At 43.4% G+C, this 19807-nt stretch overlaps 1 protein-coding gene across 2 annotated transcripts in view; it reads right to left on the reverse strand.

Annotated features, from left to right (window-relative positions):
- DROSHA (drosha ribonuclease III) overlaps nucleotides 1-19807 on the reverse strand; it is a 1388683-nt gene that overhangs the window by 340304 nt on the left and 1028572 nt on the right. For both annotated transcript variants that reach the window (XM_069613610.1, XM_069613611.1), the window contains exon 20: nucleotides 6581-6640. In XM_069613610.1, coding sequence (XP_069469711.1) covers nucleotides 6581-6640 — 60 coding nt within the window. The remainder of the gene's footprint in view (nucleotides 1-6580; nucleotides 6641-19807) is intronic.

Below are 19807 nucleotides of genomic sequence, written 5' to 3' on the forward strand. Positions count from 1 at the left end.
CCTCCAGGGTGGGAAATTCCTTTGTGTGATTTGTATCTTCGGCAGGGGACCTCGGTCAAGCTCGCCCAGGCTCCAGAGTGTCTGAAGGAATGAAGCAAGGGAGGAGTCCATAACTCTGCAGTCCTTGGTCTTCCAGCCTGCTTGTGAGAACCCAGTTCAATCTGGGAGGCTGGCTGTCCCGAAAGGACTGCCAAACCTCCAACCCCCAAGTTTGAATGTTGCACGTCTGTTTGATTGGCGGGGTTCGTGCATAAAAGTCAGATGCTGGAATCTGAAGATGAAGTCGCCCACTGGACCTGAATCCTAAAATGACTATTAAGAAAACATGGCTAAGGCAATGTTCAGCGACCAGAGATGTTGGGGTGTAACTGGAGCCTGCTGTTACCCTTCCTTCCAAGCGACCTAGGGACTCCGAGAACGCAGACCCCTGACCCAGTGTCTGCTGAAACGCACTAGACTCAAGAAGAGCTGCATGTTGAGCCATCCCACATCATGCTGCAACCTTGTGAGGCTGCAATACCCCAATGCCATGGAACCTCGAGCCATGGTGCGATGCATGGTCTTCTGAATTCTGCATCGAGCTGAAACTATGGTGGCATCCTGCTGGACCTTCAGGGACGCGATTCCAGTCCCTTAAGTACCCTCATCAGCGTGCTGGACCTTGCAAGTGATGGGAATCCGACCAGCGATAGTCTTCTTCTGGCTCCTGAAAAGTGCACCAAAACCACAGAGCCACATCCAGCTGCAAAGAAACTCTTGCTTGGAGTCTTCCCTGTTGATTCTTGCTGCAAATGCCCTTCCAAAGTCCTGTCTTCCATCTTCATGACAAAGAAATCCATCAAACTGTTTTTTGGCTGCAATTCCTAAGGTCTTCCTGTTGCAAATTGCCCTTCCGTGCTGAGGTACTGTGTTGGCTGGGGTATTAAATTACCTTAAGCCTATGTGATTTCTGTAACGCTTTTGGGGTGTTTTCTGTGATTGGGAGCCCTCTCTTCCAATTCACCCAGGCCCACTGCTGGAATCCTCCTAGGGTGTCTTCTTTGAAGTCTGTAAACCCAACTAACTCTACAGTGAACTGCTTTTGTGAACTGTCTTCCACAAGAACTCTGACTTTCTGCAACTGAACCCTATCTCAACCTGCCTACAGCTAGCACCTAGACCACTAGGGTCCCTCTTCTGCCTCAGAGAATTCATGCAAAAGACTAGTGAAGGACTGGATAAGAAGAGGATTCTGCCTTGAGAAATATAACAAGTGTTTTAAAGTGTACTTACTTGTGAAAGAGTTAGTTGGTAACTGTAATTCTGAGTGAGCAGTTACAAAGTTTTTACTTACCTTGAATGTGTTCTGCCATTCCGAAAAGTTTATGTAAGGTTATTTTACTCACCTGTGAATTGGTTTTGCCTCTTCCTAAAAGTAAGGCTGTTGGCTTCACTTAACTATTTCTACCAGAACATTAGTGGGTAAGTTCACCAACTGGGTCTTGCTTTCCCTGGCCTGCAGTATGGCCTGTCTAAACTAAGTATGCCTTGGGTTTTACCTACCTGGAATAACATGGAGTCATTCTTAAAGTGTAAAATTGGGTTTTGCTTTCCCTGGTCGGTTTTCTACGGATGCTAAAAAGAGTCTAGGGTTTATACCTACCTTTAAGTTGCTGATAGCTCCTTTAAAAAGTATATGGGTATACTTACCTTGGTCTGCCTTGAGCCATCCTAAAATAAGTTAGAACATTATTGCTTACATTAGTCTGTGTCCCACTGACTTCAAAAGAAACTAATTGTATATTAGACCAAAACGACTTACTGACACGTGTGTTAGCCTGAATATGGTTATACGTTTCTACTGTTCCTTGAATGAGTGTTGACTATTCAGAAAAGTATACTAGCAGGTTGGTTTACTAAGTGATTCCTTAACTGAGTGGCACTGCACAACTGCTAGGGTCCCCTACCCTTGTATTACTGAAAGTAAGCAGACATCAACTTATGGTTTTACTTCCCATGAATAGGTGTGTCCTATACTAAATGGGTTTGATGAGGTCTGACTTGCCTAGAAATACTAGTGTTCTGAACAAGGTTTATGCTTTGGACTTTGTACCTTCAAGCATTGTGCTGTGCTTTTGTGATGTGTTTATGATCCTATGACCAGGTACTTACCCCACAAGATTTATCTTGGACTAACTTGTATTTATAACAAACCTTTATTTTTTATAATACTTCTGGATGTCAGTGTTTCTGTTAAATCATTGGTACACTCCAAGTTTTGCGTACCTTCCTACAGCCCTCTCTCCCTCCTAATACAAGCCTTGCTGCTTGGTCTACGCTACCATATACTCAGGTGGTACAGCGTTATACTAATAGTGGAGTCTTGTACTGTCTCAGATTAATTATTTTACTAAGCCCTTAGCTGGACTTCAGAAAAATAACATGTACCTCACTAACAGGGAGATGCAAATCAGCCTCTGTGTTCGGTTTGTAAACTTTCTTCTCCAAGGTATGGCCCACCAGGCATTTAATATCAGTTGCCGAGGTCACTAGGTCAGCAAATGAGGTAAACTAGTCACAGCATGCCATACAGTGAGACAGGAGTTTAAAACTAAAGCCCAGAGATGTATCAGTCTTAAAGTGGTCACCTTTTCCAAGTATATTAAAGCATATGTTTCCCAAAGCCAGGATACTGCATTTCCCAACAGAAATGTGCATCTTATGTATCACAAAACATTTCCAACCTTTCAATTATTTCTTATTGGTCACCCCTTAAGCAACTAATTGTTAAAGGGGCACTATAAGGCAAGCGGAAGAAAGATAGTGATAGCACACCTGTGGTATCAGCTGCACCCTTTGGCAAGGGATCACCGGAATCGACGCTGGAGTTTTCAAACCTGGAACTGGGGAAATGGATGCCCAAAAGCCAGGTCCAATGGAGTTCCAGGTGGGTCCTCCTATCGTCAAGCGCCAATCAGCAAAGGGGCTGAGTGTGGTGGGTCTGACAGGGCTGTGCTGGTAAAAGTAGCTAGTACAACATGTCTAAAGTCGGTCTACTCTACTACAGTTAAGGTGGCTGTGGGGAAATGCCATCTCTTGATGCAGTTTCTCAAAGATGGGCACACATGTTTCCTCTTCAGGATAGGTACACTTGGCACTGGACTGGGATTATCCTGAAGAGTTACTTCATGTAGCTGTAAAACTGGCGTTTCATGGAAGGTGACACCCTCTTCTAGTGGGACCTATATCTTTATCTTTTCTTTGGCTGTATATATAATTATGGAAGCTGGCTTCACGGATTGACATTGAAGAAAATCTGATTAGCAGGGACCTGACTAGCAGGGTTGGCTCAAGACCAGGTAATACTGCCTTGTATACTCTATACCTGCAACACCTTTGCAATGCACTCCTGGATGACACTAAATGCCAATTTAGACATTGAGAACAGACAACTACCAAAACAATGGTTTCGCAGCAGTAATGAATAACAGTCAGCAAAACAGAAATAAGGGCAAGTTTAACCATAAGTTGTCAGAAGGATCAAAACAAGAGAGGTTTCAGTCTCTTTCTAAACAGTATAGGATCAGGAATTTCCCTGCTGCTCGGGGTAAGATTATTCCAAAATGTAATCCAAAGGACCATTCAGGATCTGCTGTAGCCTTTTGATCTGGAGCACGTAGGACTAGGAGAAAAAAACGCAGTGAGGTTCTTTGGGGCAAAGTAGAGCTGCACCAGGAAAAGCACCGGCTCAGGTATAGAGGAGCTGGGCCATACAGGGTCTTCGGTATCATTGTCAAAACTTCAAAATGAATTCTGGCCTGAATAGGAAGCCAATGAAGCCTTTTCAGAACCAGAGTCATATGATCCAGTCTGCCACTTTTTGTAACAATGTAAGGCGCTACATTTTGAAGAATCATATATACAATTAGCATATTCCAATTTGGATCCAATATTAGTCCTTGCTAAAGTGGCACAGCCCGCTTCAGATAATAAATGCTGATGTTTTTTCAAAAGCATAAGATGGAAATGTGTAGAGCTCACAAGCATCTGCTGTGTGACGCCATTGACGACGAGGAGTCCAGAATCATTCCAAGAATGTCACCTGGTCTAGAACTTGGATGGTGCCACTTGGTAAGGAAAGATATACAAACCAAGCCCTTCATCCAAGAAAAAACATAAGATCCACTGTCTAAGCCTGGTTTCTCTCCCACCCGGATGGAAGGTCTTCCGGTGACTACTTTGGCACCCTTAAAATGTGCCCTGCATGACGCAGCAAGACTCACTAAAGGACTCCACAAATTCGACACATCACCTTGACCATCATCAAACTGCAGTGGCTTCCACTGCAAGCCTGTGTCATCTTCAAATCCTGTTGCATCATCTGCAAGGCTGTCATCCTGAGATCCCCCAAGCTACCCCACTGAGTAACTCAGCATCTTCTGAGGCCTGCGATCCATCAGAAGTAAGGAAGGAAAGAAAGAACCAGAAGACAGATCTTCTCTGTCTATGCTTCAAGGCTTTGAAACCTTGTCCCCATCAACATTGACTTGCCCATCACTTATACAGTTCAGGAAAGAGCTCAAGACCTTTCTATTCATGGAATGGCTCCTCCTCGACACCCAGGTCCACACACCCTGCACGAGACTCCGTGACTGCTCCCGACTCTCGCCCCATGGTTGCTTGTAGATCCCTTCTTGCTAACTACCCACCCTCACCCTCCCCTGTTGACTTCCTGCTCATTTTTTCTCTTTGTCTCTCACTGTGTTCTTCCCACTATGATTGTGAAGTGATCCTTTGCTTCCCAAAGCTAGGTCCGCACTCAAATACCCTAATGATAATATTAAAACCTGTATAGCTCTTATCATTGTCTCTGAGAAGGGGGCACAAACTCTGTTTTTGCTTAGTTTAAACCCAGCCAGCCTGACTACATCCATTTTGAGATTTCCAGAAAGATGGATTAAAGCTGAACAAACCTACACTGTGCATCAAAGGTACCCGGGGCTCTCCTGCATCGATAACCAAGGCGGGGAGGAACGATTGCCGCTGTGGTACTGTCCTTGGCTCCTACAACAAAGCAGCGTCAGTAAAGACAGCTCAGCCGGTGAGTCAGAGAGACTGATACCAAACCAGCTAGTGTTTAAACCAAGGTTGCAAGCGACAATACTGTTTGAAAAAATTCAAAGAGGACAGCGTGTAAAATGCATGTGATGAGCACGCAGATATAATTGGAAACCTAAGGAGTGAATGAACTTTGGGGGAAACCAAGCGAGATACCATAAACAGAGTGGTCGGTGTTACGTGGGTGCTCCTTCGAAGGTCTCTGTTAGGCATCCAACAGAATGGTGACTATTGTAAAAGAGAAGTTTGTATTGAAGTGGTCCTGCAATGGGTCAAGTTAAACCCTGTGCACATTCAAAAGTCTTTGATAAACCAAGGTCAGAGCCCAGTTGAGGGTGACTAATTGGAAAAGGGGACGGATCTGAGGCTGGCTCAGGGGGGTCCGGGGTGTAGCGTGAATCACCCAAGAAAACTAATATTCTCTGAAAAAAGTAGGGGATCCTCAGTAAGGATCGTAAAATAAGGGTTTTGAGCCTGGCTGAGGGGGATCCAGGGTGAAACACCCAAGTTGAATACTTATAAGAGCCAAGCTGTGCATCTTATTTTTGTATGCATCAAGCCCTCTGAATCAAGAGAATTTGATGAGAAGAGAGACTTGGGCACAGAAGGCCCTGTTGCTGGGAATAGAACTGTATCCTTGAGCCAAAGAAGTCAGAGTGTGTGCTTTGCTCGAGTGAACCGCCTTACTAAGTGATGAAAATGTGGGGAAGGGAGGGCAAACAGCCCAAACATTCCGACATATTTTGTGAACACTTTTCTTTTTCATGAATATTCCCCCACACCATTTGAAATTAGCAGTAAGGATTGGCAATAGTTCTTTTTAGTATAGGCCCTTTTATTTTGACAAGACTCCACAGGACTGCATTATTATTATTTGATGGTCTTGGCTTGCTCCCATCTGTAGATTTAATAGATAGACATTTATCAAACCCTTGTTAAAAGGTTCAATAAACACCATTTAACTGTGGTCACTTATGTGTAACTGTTGACACCATGCCTTCCTTACACTATCCTCTAGAGATTCTATTAGTGGAAAAGAGACCCAAGAGACTGCTGCACCAGAACCTTAGCTGTGTGCCCAAGTCATTGCCTATGCCAGTGCCTGTAATACCTTTGCAATGCACTCCTAGATGACATTGGCATAACAAAGACATTGCAGTCACTATGAAGAATGCTGGTGCTGCTAATGCAAAGAGCTACCTGAAAAATCATAATTTCGAAACTTGTGCTCAATCTTAGCAAAAATATTTTCTTTCCTCCCTCCCCACTAGGCATTGGACGTGTGTGATTAACATGTGCCCCATTCCGTAAACTTCATCATTGCTCACATAGTCCAAATAAGACAGAAATTATAGTACAATAATAACACTTTTTGAAGTTAGCATGGTCACGTAGAACCGAATTGTCAAACATTGATTGGCCTGCAACATTTTAACACAGCAAAAGGTTTAACATCATCAGTGCAGGAAATTTCAATACTTACGTGGTTAAGAATTCAACAACAGCATCTCCCAATAGCTCCAAACGTTCATTGTGGCTAATCCTGCATAGGAGAAAATGAATGTGAATTTGTTTCCTTAAACTCAGTATCAATTTTGCCTAGAAACACTTATGAGAAATCTGTGTGCAGGGTAACATTAATAGCACTGATGTAGAAATCCTCTACTATTTCCTATACTCTAGGACTTCAATTTTGCAGTGTGGGTTAGAATGACAGCAGGATGATTATACATTGCAAAATAAGAGTTGCAAACATAATAGGTCTTAAAGAGTCCAAAGCTTTTGCGCATTACAAATGGTGTGTTTGGTGTACGCATTTGCAAAATTGGACCTGTGAAGAGATTAGGTCGACAAAGAGGACAAGGCTTGACTGGGCATTCAGTTGGATGTTCCCCCTTGTCAAAAGTGCAAACTAGGCACAAGTGCATTAAATCACCATTCACCAGATTAAAAAAACAATTGCACAAAACAAGTCTGAAAATGAAGGCCAAGTAAAATAGCAATGCACACATCAACATGACAAAGTTTACAACTTTCAAACTGACGGTGAACACTAGTGAATCTCAGCCAAACCCAGACTCTGACATCCAAGACTTTAGTTGTTCCCTAAACAGACTTGTTCCTCAAGGTGGAGGGCAGATATTTCTAAAAACGTACAGAGCAAGAAGAAAATAGCTTAGGTTTGGGTCCTGCAATTTCTAAACCATGGCAGAGTCTTGGCATTTTGTGGCAAGGTAGACTGGCTGGCCAGGATGCACTGCCTGTGTCAAGCATTCAAACTTAAAATGTATATGCTGCTGAAGGTCTACGCCAACTAGGAGATTTTCCCTATATTGTCATGAAGCTCAAAAATGATGGAAGCAAATCAGAGCTTGAGTAGCAGCATGAAGTTCTTCCTCAAATGGGGGAACCCTCCTGAAAATCGCAGGATCAATCTTCTTGACACCAATCTACAGTGGAAGCAGTGCTACCTCCTGCTGGCACCTTTTTGGACTGAAGCACCACAGACACTGCATGAAAACACCAAGGCCTGGCAACAAAAAAAAACCACCTTGAAGAGACATAGGTCAGGACCAGATCAGTCACCCCCAGGGACGTCAACACCCAGTCACCTCCTGGACCTTGAAAACTGGAACACCCAAGCCAAAGAACACATCACACAATTATGGGAAGTGGAGTGAGGGAGGAAGGGGTGAATAGAGAAGGAGTTTAGGAGTCTAATGCAGAAGCAGCAATAGGGAGTCACAGGTCTTTGGCCTCAAACTATTGGGATGAGATGGAGAGATCTGTGATCATCTTTCCTGCTCGTAATTTCACCATGAAGAACCTCCTGCAGGGTTTCCGATCATTCGAACCATGCAAGGGGTTGAGGATGAGGTACATTTCATTATGGCGAGTTGCGGTGTGAAGATTGAGGCTTATGGGAGACACTGGGTTTCACTACTTGGAGAAATGACCAGGATCGCATGAACAACATCTAATAAATTAAGTTCAATGCCACGTTGGGCAAAATCCCAGCTGGCCACTGAGCACAGCACGGGAGCAAGTGAAGTATGGGACAGCACTAAAACTGCCCGGGTACATACTAAGAAAGTTGAAATGGGTGCCTGAGGTCTTGGTAGCTCAAGAGCCATTTCTCTTAAGCAAATGTTCTTGCATCCCACAACCCATAGCCTGAGTGGAGTCATGAGAGACAGAGGTAGAGAGAGAGAGAGAGAGAGAGAGAGAGAGAGAACTAGCGAGCAAGTAGAGCAGAAATACCAGTGGCAATGTGAGAACGTTCAGAGGGATCTGTCCGCAAGAGACCAATTGTAGCAGCGCTGGGAGGACACGAGGTTGTAGGCCATTTTGGTGCATTGTGGCGACTTTCATGCCTTGCTATGTCATGTTATGATATGCTATATGTGGTTTCAGGTTTTTCTGCCCATCAGGGTCTCTGCTCGTAGCACTAACATGATGAAGTTCTATGATTCAACACACAACATGCATAGGATCTAAGCCACCCACACATGACAAGTAAACACTCCTCCCAATAAATCAGTTCAGAACATTAAACCTCTACAGCCATTTTACATACCATAGCCTGGACCAATGCATCCTAGCACCATGGGCATACAATGCCCCCTTTTGGAGACACATGCCGCTATGCTTTGGACACAGAACCCTTAGAAACAGAACTGCATGCAAAAGTCATGGTACCTCTGTCTACATGCATCAACATAACAGCAACGCTTTTTTTGCAGTTTACACTCTCTCCCTCTAACCTCAACCACCCCCCACTGTCTTTCAGATCGACCAGAGGGCCTGCAGAATAAGCGAATGGTAGAGCAGGATGGTATAAATCTCAATAGCATAACATTGCAGCACATATGTTTTTAACATTTCAATTAGAATGAAAATATTGATCGATAAAGATCATAAAGTTTCAAGCCATATTAGATCCCACATTGTTCCTATGCAGCATTTGCCTCTAAAAAAGAAGTGTGTGGCTTAATTTATTTTAAACTACTGCATGAATAATGAGTCGTTTTTAGGCACGCTACATACTTTGTTGCAATACTTTAAATAAATGTCTCAGTGAATTCATGTATGTAAATATGGTCTAGCATTTCTACAAAGTTGGAAAGCTACTCAATTCATTTTAAAATTATATTGAAGGTCAAATGCAAAATAACTTGTAGAGGAGCAGCCGGAAGCCTCTAGAGAAAGTCCCGCCCCTATTTTGTCTATAGTACAGTGCAGTACTTGGTTATTTAGAACACGCGTAATACTTAAAGGTTTCTAAGCGCGGACCCGAGGATCGAACCTGTGTTCCTCCGCCTCGTCTTGCATTCAAGACAAGCATGTCGCTGCTGAGCTATCCTCCCGAACCTAATGCTGGAAACCGGGAATTGCGACATGTGCAACGACACCAATGGTACCCATACCACAAAGAGTCTTTGAGATAAAGTATCCGTTGAGAAGACACTATGAGCAATACCCCAGAAAGACCGATGGTCTCCTGAGAGCAGCGCCTGAAGAAGTGTGAAGATATGAAAAGAAGAAACTTGGGATGTCACAAAGATGAGTGACGCACTGGGAAGGATGATCAAAGAAGATATATAGGTGATATAGAATCAGATGGTGAAGTAAAGAACCGAGAAGACTTTCTTGAGGGGAAGAAGATTTCACGTGTGAAGAGTACTGCAGAAAACACAAGTCGTTTTACAATTGTACAGATGCTGTAACACAAGTAGTCCAAGTATTCATAAGACTGGCTCTACATAGTATATAGACGGCAGGCGGTGCTGCCAACGTACATGTATATAGAGTTCTAGACATTCAGTGATATCATTTAGTAAGCAAGACTATGAAAGAAGATGGATTGAAAGTTGTGTATCGCAGCAAAGAATAGGCTCGAATTCGAAGCAAGGCTAAAGAAGCTGACTGGCTTGGTGTCAAAGACTGGAAGCAGACAAGAACCGGTTATCAGCGTGGGAAGAACAGTACACGTGAGAAGCCAAGGCATCCCTTATTAAAGTTGCAAAGAAGGAACACCAAGGATGCCAAGTTTCTTCATTAAATACCAATAAATGTTAGAATACAAGCAAATTCACGGTCTCTGATCACGAGAGCTGAGGATGAAAATAGACTAGGAGCATGGTGCGCCAGATTAAAGATAATGAGTGGATGAGCTCCCTTATATTCCCAGAGACAAGAAGCTACTACAAGGACGACTTCAAAGAAGGTGAACGGCAGACTAATTGGGTGGGGAGACACAGTCAAGTTCACCCACCAGCACCTGGGGTACCAGGTTACGTGCTTGCAAGAGTATCGAATGTTCCAGAAAGGTACAAGCGTGCCAACCAATTATAGAGGATGTATAACAAGGAGCCTTATAGTTTGAGAACCAATGAAGTGTTGTGTTTCTAATTACTGTTGAATATGACTTGCACTATGACTTGCATTAAGGGAGGGCATGAGTGCCCACCCGACTATAGAGACCCAATCACGATCATATCCTATATACGAAGTATACTTAGACGTCCCCTTAAAGCCAACCACAATCTCCCGTAGGTTTCCTCAGTGTGCCACGTAGTAGGACGTCATGTATGACAAACTTTTGGTATATACATTTGATTTTTTATGAAATATATTGCGATCATGCTTTGTACTCCCTGTTTTAGACAATTGACATTAAAACAGTGTGATTTGCCAACTTCCTGAGTCGGTCTTATTTAGTCTGAGAACGTATTCTCCATCCCATCCATAAGTACGGCATGTTACCTTGAGTAAAAGGGCCTCTAGGGTTCACGTGGTAGCATGTCGGATGGTTGACAAGACCCATTGACCTATAGACTAATGCTTCGAATGATCGAGTGCCCTTCGCAATCTAGCAGGAAGATCGCAAGGTTTCCTGTGGAGAGCGGCCGATATAGAAGATCGATACAGGTACAACAGGTCCCTCTGACGAAACCCCTCCTGGTTTCCACAGGCGCTGAGTGGACGGAAGGCGAAAGTGGTCGATTGGAGATAGGGAGTCGATACCGAACGAATGGTGAGTAGACTAAGGGGAATGGCAAATTAAGGGGATGGGATTGCAGTAGCTTAAAAAAATGACAGGGGATAGATTAAGAAAAATAATGAGTGGTGTTTTTTGTGTATATAGATAAGAGAAGGAGATCAGACCGAGAAGTCCTGGTTCAAGGGAATTTCAGAAGTCGCCGTTATAAACTTCAGTCAAAGTAACCTAGGCTATGCAGAGGATAGATGCCTTTAAGATAAATACTTAAATCCCTATCGGGGTATATTTAGGGGCAGAGATAAGGAAAAGCACTGAGGATAAATGAAGAGTCGACTAGTCGGTCTGTTTGTATTTCTGTTGTGACGAAGTGTCGTAGAGCGACAAAAGAGAAAATATTAAGAAAAGGCTGAGAAAATATAGTATCTGTCTAGAGAAGTTGTCGTTACCGGCTCAAAGATAGACTGAGATTATTGGAAAATAGAGGGTTTTGAGCGGCGATTTGTTGGAGCACACTCATTTATTGTTTTGACAGTCAATTGAGACTTGTCACAATGGAAGATGTTACTCCTTTGATGCACCTGTCTAAAAACCCTGCCAAAACACATGCCCAAGCCCAAACAGTATAGCGTAGAATGGGTGAAAGGCACGGCAGAAGAGATGTTCATGCCATGGCCACAAGGGGGATCTCTGGCAAAAGCAGTATTGCAACACATGACCACATACTTGCACGCTATGTATATGGGAAATAAATTGGAGAAGAGGTTAGCTATTTTAGAGCTTTGGAAAATTATCAGAAAGAAAGGATCTGCCACCTGAGGGTTAGATGCTTAATTAGTGTAAGGAGGAAGGAACCAAGCCATCTGCACCACTTGCCTCGCTTGAAGTAAAAAGCGTTGGAACAGAAAGTGCAGAATTGTACCCATTGAAGGAACTGAAAGCGGCGACGGGGTATAGTAATCGAATATACGAACCGCCTGCTTATAGTAGTGACAATAGTCCAGAGGAGACCAAGAGAAGAGAGGAGACCTTTAAGGCCTTACAAAACAGGGAAGGGAAAGGCGAGAATCCCAATGTATCAACAGATATAGAACGAGAAATTAAGAGATGGAAAGGAAAAAGCTGATGAGGTAACGCTTGTATAGAACAAATTGATGGGAGGACAGATATTGCTTAAACTAGATGGAAAAAGCATTGAGGAAGTTAGGCAAAGGGAAGATCGAGATGAGCAAGATAGTAAAGACAGGGAGCGAGAAAAGAGATTAACAGAAGATGAGCAGAAAAGGAAGAGCCGACAGCGGCTAGAACAGCTGTATCAGGAGGAGCAACAAAAGAAAGAAGAAAGGCCAGAGGAACAAAGGAAGTATGATAACAGGCAGAGAGTAATGGAAGAACAGGATAGACCGGATAGGAAGAGAGAAGAAGAGGAATCGCAGACATTGAGAGATAAGAAGCTACAGAGACAAAAGTAAGAGGAAGAAAGAAGAACGGGGAAAGGAGAGCAGAAACGGGAAGGGAAGAAGAAAGTGTTAGATGGGAAGCAAGAAAGCGAAGAGAAGTAAATGAAGAATCAGAGGAAGAGGAGACAGCGAGAATGCAAGATTGATCGCATTCAGAATGAATTAATGGAGCCAAGTCCAGTAATACAATGGAGAGGGGGAAATCGCCGCCGTATGTGAACCGGTTAAGGTCCCTGCCAGTAAGAAGGTGATCTGGATTCCATGGCCACAGATGAACAAGGATAAGTTAAGGTGCACACTTCCCAGTTTGACGGCGGGTGCAGGAAAATGGATTTATGAGTTCGAAAAAAATGACCACAGGAAATACATTAGCAATGGGGAATATCAAGGGTCTCCTAGCAGCTATTCTTGGGGAAAGAGCAGATGATATTTGGACGAGAGCAGGCTATTCGAGTGTCACAGCAAAACACAGAGCAAAATGGAGCACCATTTAATAACTGTAGGGCAGATGTTTGGAGAGCCCTTAGCGTGCAATATTGTGATTATGACATGAAATACGAAAGATGAAGATCCACTTGCTTATATTCAAGAAATTCAAGAGTGTTGGTCTCTTGTAATGCCTGAGCCGTAGAGTAAAACAGTGGCTGTATTTTCCCACATTTTGTGTCAGATATTGCCTGAGCCGGTACAAAAGCAGCTTAAGAAATTAGTTGGGACGGAAGCAAAACCATGGCCTGAAATACAGTTGACTGTAGTGCATCACTGTCGACTGTTACAAGAGAAGAATCAAAAGAAGGACAATGTTAGAAAAATTGAGGAAGCTAAGTTGGTCCAGAAAAAACGGTCAAACTATGCCATAGAGGGAGCGGTATTGACTAGCGGAGAAGGGCTAGAAGCGCAGCAAGCAGTAGACATATTGCAGGTGAACAATCCGCGCATGATGAATCAAGGAGGAAGTGGGTTTATACCCCAAGGCAGAGGCATGGGTTACAGGGTTAAAGAGGTTGGGATGGATTTCATAACACTCAAATTGGGTTTCAGAGTGGGCAGAATGAGAATCAGAATGTGCAAGGAGGATTATCAAGGAAGACTAATTAGACGTAGCCCTCCTATATGTTGGACGTGTGGAATGACCACACACATTGCGCGCACATGTGGGAGCCAATGGTATATTCAGAATGGTCAATACTCAAGAGGGGGACAGCTTACCCTCCACATATAGCTCACAGGCTAGAGATGGATTGGCCCAGGATCAGACAGTGCATCAGGCACAGCCCCACAAGCGCTGCAAATACAGCAACAGCAGTGCACACAGCAAGCACCGTTAAACCCACTGCAAGGGCAGTCGCAGCGCACCCCCATGCAGATACAGCAGAATGCAAGCACAGGACAGTTCTTGACACCTAGAATACGGGGTGTCACGGTGGTAGGAGGGAATCCTTTCACATGTACAGGGGTATGTATGTATGTATCTACAATAAAATCGCTCACAGGGCGACTTGATGTGTTCAGTACTAACAGTGACACCAGACCCCCCCCCCCCCCCCCCAAGAGGAAACAAGGGTGATTGACGATAGGAGGCAAATCCTTTTAATTTTTAGTTGACACTGGGGCTATCTATTCATGTATACAAGGGAAAATACTAAATGTCAGTAAATGCAATGAATGCCCAAGGATTCTCTGGAGCTACAAGTAGAGTTCCATTTACTGATGAATTGCCAGTTTGGATATGAGAATGTGACATGTCTCTTCCATCATTGTATTCACGGCAGACACAAGTTAATATTCTGGGGAGAGATTTAATGACAAAACTTAATATGATGATTTCTTTCACTAATGAAAGTATAGTGTGCTCCATCCTGCGATAGACTATATGAATGTGGGCACGTTTATATTGACATTTACAGGGCAAATGGCTTTGCGAGGTGTGCCAATTGAACCAGAACTTCTTCATGGGGTGGGTATTCTGTTAACATGGCTACCTGGTTTACTGGGAAGGACTTTGAGGATACCTAATGTATTCTGTTCAGACCACAGATACATACGGACGAAGAGGGGGAACAAACTATCGCCTTAGAATTAGATGCAGCCATAGTACGAAGGGAAAGGGCGATGCATTAAGGTACAGATGAGAGAAGACCATAATAATTCCCAATGGGGAGGAGTGCAAATTAACTGATATCACTGATGACATGTTTAGAGATGATTCAACAGATGAAGTAATATTTGAAATGAGCATTACACATTGGATCAGGATAGAGATAAGGGGGATCCCACTGCACATGGCAATAATGCACATGGAGACTTGGAGAAGGTGCCAAGTGTTTTAAGGACATAGTACACACAGACCAGATAGGATATGCACCAGGCCGCAACACAATGTGGAGTCTGAGAAGCCCTACACCACATCATCGATTAAACTAACCACAAGCAAGGAGATAGCGAGGTAGCCTCCCTGGACGCGGTAAAAGTTTTTGATTTGCTGCGATTGGAGTGGCTACTGCAGGTATCGGTACATTTCGGGATAGTTCCCACATTCTTGAAATGGATCAAGCTGAACTAGACGAAACCCCTAGCCAGGGTCAAAACAGGCAGACAGGTCTCAGAGGAATGGGAGATTCATAGGGGCACAAAGCAGGGCTGCCCACTGTCGCCAATGCTTTACATACTGGCATATAGAACCACTGGCAGCCTTCCTTAGGAAGGAATACGCTGACGCAGATACACGTATCGACAACACTAACCAGCTGATCTCCCTTTATGCAGACGACATGCTCTTATACGTTAACCAACCAGGAGAGAACCTACCTCACTTGCTAGATGTCATAGCAGAATTCGATGAAATGTTGGGCATTAGTGTCAATACAGTTAAGTCCAGCTTGTTCCCCCCTAGCGGCACTAGGCACGAGAGCGGAAAGCAGAACAATTATCTGAATTGGGCCGAAAATGGACAAGCAATTCCTTTCGTTAGCTTGGAATTAACATACACCACGACCCGGCTGCGTCGTACTGAAACACAGTGGTGGCACTCCAGAGGGTCACGACTTCCCTGACATTCTGGAAAACGCTGCCCTCGTGGATACCGGGCAGAGTAGCACTGTTGAAAATGATAGTGCTTCCCCGCCTGATATACCATTTCACTAACATATCCTATGAAATACCCAAACAATTCTTCCAACAACTGAACACGATCATTAGAGAATTCCTGTGGGTAGGAAGTAGGAATAAAATTGTCCTAACTAAGCACACTACAAAGAGTACAATCAGGGAGGAATAAAATGACCACAATTTCAATTATAATTAGCAGGCCAATTACAGTTTGTCGCAAGGTAGCTGGGAGATGAGCATTCCCAAGACACAATACTCTTGCCACCCGCATTGCGCCAATTCTACTTAAAAGAGATAATATGGACAAGAAAAATCCTGAACCAGAAGATCCCCCACCGCCCCTCACTTATCACATTAGGTCTCGCCTTGTGGCGAAGAGCATAGAAGATCCTAGAAACCCCAGACCCTTTCTCCATACATTTTCCCCTGGTGGGACTTACAGGCAATAAACCAGGAGCTCCAGGAACATTTCATAGGCATTGGGAAACCAAAGGGATTGCCCACTTAAGTGACTTACGGAAAGAAGGACAATGGATTGAGTTTCAGGGGTTAATGGCGGACCATGATATGAATAATTTTATTTATTTAAATTCTTATAAAGCGCCACATGCCCGTGGCCCTCAGGACGCACAAAAAACAAAACAAGATGAGATAACAAAGGCATAAGAGAAAAAGACAGTAGAAAGAAAAAAAAAGGATGATCATTAATCCAGACTAAGGTTGAAAAGGTGTTTTAATGGCTTTTTTGAATGAAGTGAGATTGCTAACAAGACGCATGGGGGCAGGAAGAGAATCTTGGTTGAACAAATGGGGGTGCCAAAGATGACCGAAGTTTTCTGGTGTGGATGTTAAGCTTGGCACGATCAGACAATTATGCTGGACATGAATGAGACAGGCATTTGCGGGCCAGTGTCAGGATTTTATGTGAAATCCTTTGTTTAATGGGAAGCCAATGTAGAGCTTCCCTTGACAGACATGTGCACGTCGAGAGAGACCAAAGGTCGCTCGTACCGCGTTATTCTTAGTAACTTGCAGAGCTTGAATGTTAAAAACAGTAGTTCCTGCCAATAGGCTGTTACAATAATAAAACCTGGAATTGATTAAAGCTGTAAACAGCAAGGCACAATTTTCGGTGGTGATGAAAGGGCGAATATAGTGTATACGTTTAGAAATAAGACTGCATGTGGAGCGGATATATGACACATGAGGCTTCATAGATAGTTCTTCATCCAGAACTACTCCCAAGGTTTTGTCCTTTTTGGAGACTAGAATAGTGTGACCCGCAATTTGAAAGCTAGAGTACTCTAGCATTAGCTTACTCAGACCTGCTTTGGTGGCAACAATCATAAATTCAGTCTTTTTTAAGTTGAGAGCCAGAGAGTTACAGGCCATCCAGTGCTGGATGGCCTTGTAGATGGTATTTAAGCTGCGGACTCTCGAGTGGGTACCTTCCCAAAGAACAGGTCAATGGGCTGTGTTCGTTCTCGCAGAGGGGCGCCTATGACCTCGTAGTTAATATTTTTACTGATGGCCTTTGGAGTAGCTCACAACTTTGGCCGCTTATAGCCTGAGAGGGTTTTTAACTGCACATGGGACGAGAATATAGCATGGTACAATAATGTCAAATGTATTGTATGCATTGATCTTGCCAAAGAAATTACAGTCATAAAATGTGACACCCATAAGGCCATTGTAAATTACATAGGGAAAGGCAGTGCTTTTGCTGACCAAATTGCAAAGGTAACCACGCAGTCCCAGGTATCACCTTTGTATGTTACATATATGATGCAGCCGGAAAATATATCTGATAATATCCTTGAAACAGTGCGAACTATACAGGCTGAGGCCACTGAACAAGAGCTTCGGGATTGGAAATTACATGGGGAATGCATAGTTGGATGTTGAGTGGATTCATGGGATGAGCACAGATGGAAGTTGCCAAACAAATACATACCTGTAGTGTTGTCTCATGCCCATGTTCGCTCACATGTAGGAGCAGATGGCATGTTTATTTTGTTAACTACAGTATGGAGCATTGCTAAATTAAGGCAAGCATCAATTGTGCATTGTAGAAGCAGTCGTGTTTGTGCTGTTCATAATATTAGCAAAGGGGAAGTTCCACCAAAAGGCCATTTTAGACCTCCGGTGTTCCCCTTTGAAGCCCTACAAATGGACTTCATGAATTGCCTCCATGTCAAGGAAAGAATATGTATTAGTAATAGTATGTATGTTCAGCAAATGGGTAGAAGCATTCCCATTAAAAGATAATACTGCTTTAAGCACAGCTAAGGTGTTAGTTAAAGAATATTTGTCCAATTTTGGGTTGCCACACACAGTTTGGAGTGACATCGGTGTTAATTTTGTTAATACTACAATGGATTCGGTATGTAAGGCATTAGTCATGAGGCAGACATTTCACACTATTTACCATCCAAAGCAACTGTATTATGAGAAAGAATTAATTATGCCGTAAAGAATAAATTGGCAAATATATGCGCCAGTAGTGCCTTGGGATGGGTAGATGCACTCCCAATGAGAAATATTGTGCATTTAGGTGTTGGATTGTCTCCTTGTGAAATGGTGATGGGCCACACAGCTAATGTGTGGGGTGTGCCAGATCCTAAATGCTTGAGTACTGTACCTTATCTTCAGTTAATAGATTACTGTTAGGAGCTGACTAAAACATTATCTATTCCCCGCAAACAGGTCATTGATAAATTGCCAAAACCACTGGAGGGGCCAGGACACAGCATCCAACCAGCTGACTGGATCTTCATAAAGAATTTCCAGCGAATGTCTGGGTTGCAGCTCAGGTGGAAGGGACCAGTGCAGGTGCTGCTAACCACTCAGACTGCTGTGAAATGCAGTGGCCACAGAAGATGGATCTGCTCCAGCCACGTGAAGTGTGCACCTTCCCCTTTTTGCCCACCCGTGCGGATAGTATATTGCCTGGTAAGGAGATAAATCCCCCTCCTAGTGGTGGGACTAGTGACCTTTGCAAAAACAGTGAACCCAAAAACATTGTTGGACCAACAGAAGAACCACGCTACAATCTGAGACCCAGGAAGCTGTAAGCGGATCAGCAAACAAAGAAAAGGAATCCCTTTCCATGAAGGATGACCAGGTGGGCAAGCCCACCAACTCTAATGGACTATCTAAAGGGGTGAGATGGTTTAAAAAAGAAAAAAAAAATTAAAAAAAAAGTCCATAAAATTACAGTGGGATTACGACCTGTGCCTTTGCCTTACCAGTTATGGTTTGAGAAATATAATATGCCACGGCAAAAGCATACCGCTATATCACTCCAAAGCAATTCATCCATTGAGGACAAAAGGACTAAATGGTAGACCTTAGGAACCTTTGTATTTGCAATGCTGATTCTCATCCCATTTGTTATTGGAGGATGGTTATTGGTAGAAAATATAGTATTTCCAGCTGTCTACAATACCACTATTGCTGTGCCCATTTTATCCACTGTGCAGAAATACCATAGGAAGAAGTTTCTAGAGGAAAACGCCTTTGTTTCACTGTTACACAACACACATTAAATTATTAATAGAAGCAACTGCTATATCGGTCTGAATTACCCAGCTTATGTGGGTGAAGGCCTTGCGCTACCACTCCCCTCTTTACTTTTCTCCACTTCATGTTATGTGGTGCATGTAGCTTTGGCTAGAGGAACCCCCCCTTTCTTCAGCATATTTGCTAAATTAGGTAGCACCAAGCAAAACTCGCAGGGGATCCCATATCAATATCTTTATGAAAATCTTCTAAAAAAAGGAGGACTGTGAGGGTGTTACAATGTCTAAAGCAACCATCCCGCTAATGCACTTGTTTCCTAGAGAATGGCAGGAATGGTCTTTCCTTGGCAACCTCTCAATATTTGTAATTATACCTTGGGCAATGGTCACAGCAAAGACCTCAACTTCATTTCTTACGAAGCTATTTGTGCGAAACAGAATTTGCAGGTTAAGAGTATACATTTACAAAAACATGTTTTGGGGCGTTTTACATGGTGCTGCATTCAGTGAAAAATCGCTTCAGTGTGCTAGGTTAAGGGGGAGGATGAAAATGAAAAATAAGAGGAAAGGTGACAAATATGACCTAAGACAGTCAGTATGTAAAGGAGTTGAAAGGGTAG

Source organism: Ambystoma mexicanum, chromosome 5p (genome assembly GCF_040938575.1).
Source record: "Ambystoma mexicanum isolate Mex_15411 chromosome 5p, UKY_AmexF1_1, whole genome shotgun sequence".
Lineage (NCBI taxonomy): Eukaryota > Metazoa > Chordata > Amphibia > Caudata > Ambystomatidae > Ambystoma > Ambystoma mexicanum.